General features: G+C 29.0%; 1 protein-coding gene across 1 annotated transcript in view; it reads right to left on the reverse strand.

Annotated features, from left to right (window-relative positions):
- Cda5 (Chitin deacetylase-like 5) overlaps positions 1 to 3,223 on the reverse strand; it is a 253,310-nt gene extending 250,087 nt beyond the window's left edge. Inside the window, exon 1 of the mRNA XM_014421057.2 lies at positions 3,119 to 3,223. Within this exon, the coding sequence (XP_014276543.1) occupies positions 3,119 to 3,173 (55 nt within the window). The 5' untranslated portion in view covers positions 3,174 to 3,223. The remainder of the gene's footprint in view (positions 1 to 3,118) is intronic.
- Positions 3,224 to 8,126: the final 4,903 nt, after the last annotated feature.

An 8,126-nucleotide genomic window follows, 5' to 3' on the forward strand; every position in this document is an offset into this window, starting at 1 on the left:
TAGTATTTTAGTTATTTTTTGTTTCATTTCATAAAAATCGTATTGATATTTTTCATAAAATTTGCATCTCTTGAATATCAACTCATTATAATTACCTTGAACCCTAAATCAGATATATCGAAAATACTTATATCAAAATGAAGAATCAACTGTATAACAATAAAACTTCATATTTTTTTTTTATAGAAGTCAATTTGTAATTTATAAGTTTTGTATATTATTTCATTAGTTTACTTTTTCTTTTCTATCAAAATGAATTATAGATTTTTAACTTATTGGACCTTTTTGCTGTTTTATTTCATTTATTTATTTAGTATATTTAGTTAGTTTATAATTGAATAAAGGTTATTTAAAACAGGCATATTATGTTTTTATATTTATAAAGCCAATTTGAACATACTCCTGGTGGCGTTAGAAAAAATAAAAATTGTATTTTCTTCTTAATGTGGGATAAATACTGCAACTATGGAACTACAATTCAGCATTTGAAGAAAACTAATTATTTAAACTTCCCAATTATACAATGAAATTTTCCCCTGATGATCAACTCATCTATTTCTGTAAATGATTCATCTATGATTGTTAGTTATAATTTTAGAACCTAATAGAACATTTTTATGCCGAACACATTTGGAAAATTTTGTATTTAAATAGTAGTTGTGTGTCTCTCCCCCTCCAAATTGAAATAATTTTGAAAGTTCTCGATTACAAATGTGCAAATTAAAATAACAGTTCCAGGTTGCCTACTGTGTTAACATTTCCTAGCTAGAGACTTTAATGGTGGTATATATACTGTCACGCTGAATCAACATAGAACGAAATTGGTACATAACTTGGTTTATTGGTGACCAAATGTGTATATGGGTTATTAACCTGAAATAGTGTTCAGAAGTAAAATCGCAATTTTATGAATGATAAACAAATTTTAATCTTACTAATTTAATGAAATCTCGTAATTTTCGAACTTATAAACTTAATTTATTTTCTAGTAGTTAGAAATCTTCAGTCATCAATAATTACAGTAACTAAACGTTTTTCAAAACACCAATGTTACCAAATCATATAAACTTCTAATGCAGACTATTTCACCTTGATAGCTGGTGAAATAGTCTGCATTAGAAGTAGTCGTAATATTATTATTTTTGATACTAATTAACTTATAATTCCCAAATATTTTAAACTAGTTTAACTATATTTTTTAACTGTAAAAAAAAAACTGACTGGAATTCTGTCCTCAAAACAAAACAAACTAGACATTCAAATTTAAAGGCGATTGTAAGATGATAACGATTAATTAACGAAATTCTAAATGATGCAATTTTAAACAAATTCATAGATTACGAGGGAATTATAGATGCGCGTTACCTAGTTTTCATGAAAACCCGGCTTAGAAATATTCACATGCAAGACACTTATGTAACGTAAACGTGGGACAGGACTTCGCAACTTTTGCATGGACTGGAAAGAGACCATTTAAGTCGCGTAATAAGCAGACTAAGTACACTTCTGTTTTATAATTTACAGGGCTTTGAAATCTAAAATATTTCGTACTGTTTTGAAAATAAAACGATAAGTTATAAATTACGTATTAAAAGTTATAATTTCAGCTATAAGATTATTTAAAAGTTATACAGATCTGCGACCAGTTATCGAATTCTTATTATTTAAATAATTTTAAAAAAAATCCTTAAATATCTGCCTCATAGACATTATTTTGACATTGGGGAGGATCTATTTTTAAATAGTTTCTTATCATAAACATTTAAAAAAATGATCCAAACGTGTCACTAATAAAAATGGAATAATAGATTAGTTGATCCAAATTGTATTTATTACTCAAGGGAAAATTAAAACATTCCTATACATAAATTGGACTCTTTTACAATTCAAACCGATTAAAAAATGAAAACAACCTATTAATTTTTTTTGAGCGATCTACGTAATTATTAAAAACAAAAATATTTAACTTATATATAAAACTTCAAGAAAATATTATTTAAGCACAACCAAGAAGCAATTTCTGCAGAAGAAATTGTCATGTATCTATCTGGCCAAACATAAATGCTAATTATATTTTTAAATATAGTTTTTACAAACAATTCATGAAGTTTTAAGTTAGATAAATCCTAAAGATAAAACATAATTTACAAAAAATAAAATCTAATCCATCAATTGAATTGGAATTGGACATAATTTTGATCTAATTCTTAAAAATCAATTTGTTTACATTGCAAATGAGTTAGCTCTCTTATTATTTGCTATAAATTGACATAATCTTAAGATATATGGCTAATTGATTGAAAAAACTTTTCATACTTAAACTCTAAAAATTAAATTTTTTTCTAACTAATACACAATACAAATTCAAATTATTCTTATTTTTGGCTTTATTAATTTAGCTAGTATTTTTCTCCTTAAATAATTTTTTTTCTGTTGAACCATTACAGCATCATAATTCGTTTCTTTTTTTTTTTTAATACTTTCCTCAACGAATACACTTTATTAATTTTTTTTTTTTTTTTGGTTTTGTCATACTACATAAATATTTATTGTTAAACTGATTTATTATAAAAGATCTTCTAGCTAGCGATCATGTTTTTTTTCATTGTTTTGCTATTGTTATTTTTTTCTATCAAATAAATGTTTTAATACATATTTTTACTTTATTTATTTAAAATTACTTTACGTTAGAAGTGATTTTTAATTTTTTTTTTTTCATATGAAAACGACCCTAGTTGGAATTTTTTTTTCATTTTTCTTTTGTTACTATATAGATGTTGAGAGAAAAAGACCTAGATTGGTGTATTTTTTCTTTTCTAAGTCTTATTTTTCTGTCCTAATTTAGGACCAGCAAAAAAATATAATAAAAATAGTAGTTCATTATACAAGCTCTTCGATAATTTAGTTTAATATTTAACTTTTAAATTTAAAACAAAATTAATAATTCAACAAAAAAAACTGAAAGAAATAACTATAATAATATATAATCTGATTATTTATTCATCTGTCAATTTTAATTTATTTCGTATTTTCTTTTATAAATCTATATTATTCCTCTATAGAGAACTCAAATTCGTAGTTAAGAGGTGCAAGATATAAACTACCAACTATGACTGACCTGATACAAAGACGGCGAGCGCGATGACGAGCGTAGCGATCGGTGGCAGCCCCATTCTCCTCGGACACCGAACACAAGACTGACTGGAACTACAGCACCCTCGCCCCCTCCTTGGGAGCGACCTTACTTTCTCTCTCGATGTGGTGGGGTAAGTCGGGTCCGCTGAACTTGGGCATCAAGGACGTTGAGCCACGATCTACTGTCCATCTGGAGTACGGTCACTAGCTGAAGAAGTCAAGGAACCCGAAAAAGCAGAAAATCCATGGAAAAGAGAAAGTGAGAACCTTGTCTTCTGCTTAAAGACAAGCAGTCTGCGTGTTCAATGTCATTATAGAGGATAGTGGATTAAAAGTAATCCGCCAGAATTTGCAAACACATATCTAAGTCTTCAACTGTAATTTGTTTTTAATTGACTTCAGCACCTCTATATTCTTCTACAGTAGCAACAAGGAATGAACTTACAAGTCATAACCTACTATAACCAGGGTATAAAAGTAAATTTTAGTGACGGATACTTTCCATAACATTTTTTGATAATATAAACTCCAATTTGTTCCTTATAAATAAATATGTATATATTAAAGTCCTCCTTCAGGGTTATCTTGTACAAATAGATTTTATTATATCACAAGTTCTAGTTGATCCCTCAACCCATAAAAACGTCAAATATTTTTCATTAAGAATTTTTTTTTCTGAAACTGACAAAATAAGATTACATGGATATAGACGCAGGGAACAACTATAATTTATGATATAACTTTGTTTTTGTACATAAGAATCCCTAAGACGGAGCAGGATTCTGAAACCTCTGTGTCTCATATTAAAAAAAAAAATGGTCTTATATTAATAAAAAATTTTTATAGTACATATCACTAATGATATATATATATATTAAAATATAGTTGTGTAGTATATAATAAAAGATACACCATAAAAACATAAAAGATATAAATGAACCCACAACGCAATATAATTGTTACTGTCCACAGACCCACTAGTCTGGTGGACAGTAACAATTATTGGTCTACTATTTTATACCGTATAATACATTTGATATAATGCATTCATCATTATTTTTATCTTTTTATTTTTATAGAAATGAATTAATAATACTGCTTTGAAAAAAATAAAATTAGTTCAGAATACCTAAATGGAACACCTATAGCGCTGTGAGTAAAAAAAACATATTACTAGACCATTGCCCAACTTGTAGTCTGCGTTGTACATATTTTTACACATATAGGGGACTTATTAATAGAACTATTTTATTAATTGTCTTTCAAGATCTGGTGCTAACTGACGGACGGGTTGGGTGCTAACTGAAAGGGTGAATCTACTATAGAAGAGCCATTTAAGCTAACTAATTTTCAAAAATTTACAAAGGCGAGAGTATGGGGGGGGGCCGCATTGGTTTATCAACGGTGTTAAACAAAAGTCCCGATCCACATACCCTTGAGGATTGACGTCCCTGAAACCAGATCATGAAGTTCTGTTAAATTTCCTTTTAACTCCATACTAATGAAAACACAGTACAGGTACAAGGAGAAGATTGTTTGGGGTGCGGACAAAATGAAACACAAATAAGTTGGTGTAACCTATTTAATTTAAACGTTTATATTTAATATAAACGTTTCGGGTAGAGTTTCTACCTTTCTTTATGGCTGTTAGCTTGAAAGTCAAACGCCTAATGCAGTAGAGGTATAATATACAAAGCTAAGTATTTATTAGTAACTAAATCAAAACGTTATAACTTCGGGTTGACGGTAAAACTGATACAGTGGCATTTTTGTAAATATGAGATTTTTTTGTGATCTACTAGTTCATGAACTAAATCTACGGATCTTTATTCAGTATATTGACAAAATTATTAACAATTGACTAATGCTACTTCTAAGTACTGAATTTATTTTATTTTTTTCAAACTAAGAAAACTTAGTTTGTAAAAGAATACAAAAAAAAAAATGTTTTTTTAGTTTTTCCTCAATAGTTATTGTAATATATTTTTTTTCCATGATTAGTTACTATGAAGATAGGAATCTCCAAACTGCAAAATTTGTTATTTCCTACTTATAAAATAAACGTGCCAGTATCTACAGCAGTAGATGGAATTTTCAAAGAAGGTGAAAATGCAGTAAGAAAACTGCTTCCAAAAAAAGTTTAACTGTAGAATTTAATTATTATAACCTAATATGTCATCGACGTTAGGGTAGACGCAACTTAATTAAATTAAATAATAAAGTAAATAATTTTAGTTTGAAATTTGAAATGTAAGAATAAGTTTATGAATATGTGAACTTCAAATTTATATAAGATATATTAAGTAGCTATTAGAAAATGGTTCATATCTATATAAATAAGATATAGTAAGGAGTAATTACGAAATAAAATCTCAGTATCCCTTAAAATTATATAAAAAGAGTAGCACTTGCTAAAAACAAATATACGTGAATATTATTATAACTGACTAATCAAAATGTTTATTATGAATAAACGTAAATGCACTCAATATTTTCGAAGGCCGATTGCGTTTTTGACTAATAAATCTATTTGTACTATGGTAATGTGCAATAAAAGGAACAGCATCCTGCCTACATTAATTATCCTCAGTATTCCTTATAATTATACGAAGGCCATTATCTCCAATCAGAGTGAGGCAATGGGAACATAACTAGCTCCAATCCCTGGTTCTGGAATATGTTTCTTAACTCGGCATTAGGCGGCTTTGCGAAACTGGAGTCCCTCACTCCAGTTCACTTCAATACTTATTTAAGTTCCAAGTCTAAAAGAGCAATCTATGAAGAAACCATGATATTAGAATAGGAATGGTATCACAATGGTTTTTCACGGGCAATAATTTGTAATTAAACATGGATGATTTAAAGAAATATTTAACAGCAAATATATATTATTTGGATTTCAGATTTAAGAGGCTGCGCGTTAAAAGCCACAAAGAATACAACTCTACTACCTATTACTGACTCAATGCGCTTCTTGAGATAAAAAAAAATAATCAGTTTTTATGTCGTTGTATGAGAATTATTTTCCATTAAACTATCGCACATTGTACGAAAACAAAGCAGTCTAATTCGTTTCGGAAGATAATAATTGGTTGACGTATATCATCTGGACATAAGTACATTTTTGATTTTCTTAGACCTCAAGTCGGAATTTCATTTTTCATATTGAAGTAAATATTTCATACACAAGTAGAACCCCCTGTCATATAACATTTAACTGTCGATTGTTTGTTTATATACCTATTTAGATAGATGAGAATAGGTTTCAAATTTAAAACATTTCCAGTTTTTATTACATTGGAAATTTCCCTTTTTTTTACTTCATAAGCTAAATAACATATGGCAGATATTCTACCAAAAGAAAAATATAAGGCTAAACTTTTGCCGAGAACTTACTAAACACTTCCAATACCAATTATGAGAAAAAATAAAAGTTAGCCTAGAAATATCTTAAGGATGGAAAATATGAGTGTTTGTATTTTTGAGAGTGGAGGAGGGTCACAAAATGCGCTTTTGTCACAGTGATAGAGGCAAGACGTCCGAAGGTGTGCCTGTTGCTGGGACAAGGTGCCCAAGGTCTTATAAGGAAGCAATCCCATTTCCCGAAGTACTTTACCCCAGCGGACAAGTGGGACGTATTTTCCCACTGGAGTGAAAGGGCTAAAAGCTATCCTATGGAATAGACAATTCTTGAAAACAAGATAATAATGAGTTCACAATTTGTACTTTAAAGTTCAATGTTCTGCATTCATGAAAAAATTTATGACCACATAACCGAAAATTTTGACTTAAATTTTAGATTTGAGACTTTAAGGAACAAATTTTGTTATGTGTGTGTCTATAAGTATCAAGTCAAATTTGTGTTCAGGCACAATCTATCGAAATGTTTATGAATTTTCCGGGATTATGAAGGTTAGTACATAGTTAGTCTCATATTCATTTTTTCAGCTTCCATCAACTACTTTCATCTACGCGGAATATAAAGTTCGGAACCTAAAGTTCGAAAACTGCTCGTTTGATTTGACTAAAATCAAACGAGCAGTTTTCGAACTTTACTGGCCTGCAGCCATTTTTCTTTATTGCATTATTTTCTGATAATATATTAAATGCGTTTATATGTAATATATATATATATATATATATATATTACTAAAGAAACAAAAGATATTAGTTAATCAATCCTCGTATATTCATGAACTTAGCTATTTTTGAACTGATGGTCACCTATTATAAAACTTTCTATCTATTTATTTAAACCTTACTTAAGTATTATTATTTCCTAATTGATAATTGAAAGTAATAACGTTGGTTCCATGGCATTTTGACACCGACCACTTCTTGGTCTTTCAATAGCCACCTTTGGACTGAGGCCATTGCATCAACATTACTTCACCGTCCTTCTGAAGAATCTTGCAGTTCTTTCTTAATGTCTTGCAGCCATTGGCACGGCGGTCGATCATTATTCATGCTCTTCGTCATCTTGAAGTTCAATGGACTGGAATGTGTTTAATACAAATTCATATTCCCTTGTTCCTAGGAGGGGTCAGGGTTGGTATGAATTAAGGGCGTGTATCGCTGACCAAACCTTCCGGGAATTTGGAAATGTTATCGCTTCATGATTACTATGTCTTTGGCCTCATTCAAATTTTATTGATAGAATCCGTCATATAGGCCTTTTTTTGGAGTGAGTTCATGGTAGGTAATTTTTGGTATACTTAATCTCTTTTTGATGTTTACTAATGTTCATTCAATGATATTAGTAATACACAATTTCTTAATAAATTAGCTTAAAGAGTGAGTTTAAAGGAAATATTCTGCACAAATTACTAACAATACCAGTCAGGATGGAAGAAAGTGCTAAAATATGTTTACGAAATAAAAGAAATATTTGCTTCTTGAAAAAAAAAATCCTAAAGAAACTATTTAGTATATATTTTAATATTAATGAAGGTATAAAAAAATAATAATAATATAAAAAAGTTAAAACAAAA

This window comes from Halyomorpha halys, unplaced genomic scaffold (genome assembly GCF_000696795.3).
Source record: "Halyomorpha halys isolate HHAL.00 unplaced genomic scaffold, Hhal_1.1 Scaffold302.1, whole genome shotgun sequence".
Lineage (NCBI taxonomy): Eukaryota > Metazoa > Arthropoda > Insecta > Hemiptera > Pentatomidae > Halyomorpha > Halyomorpha halys.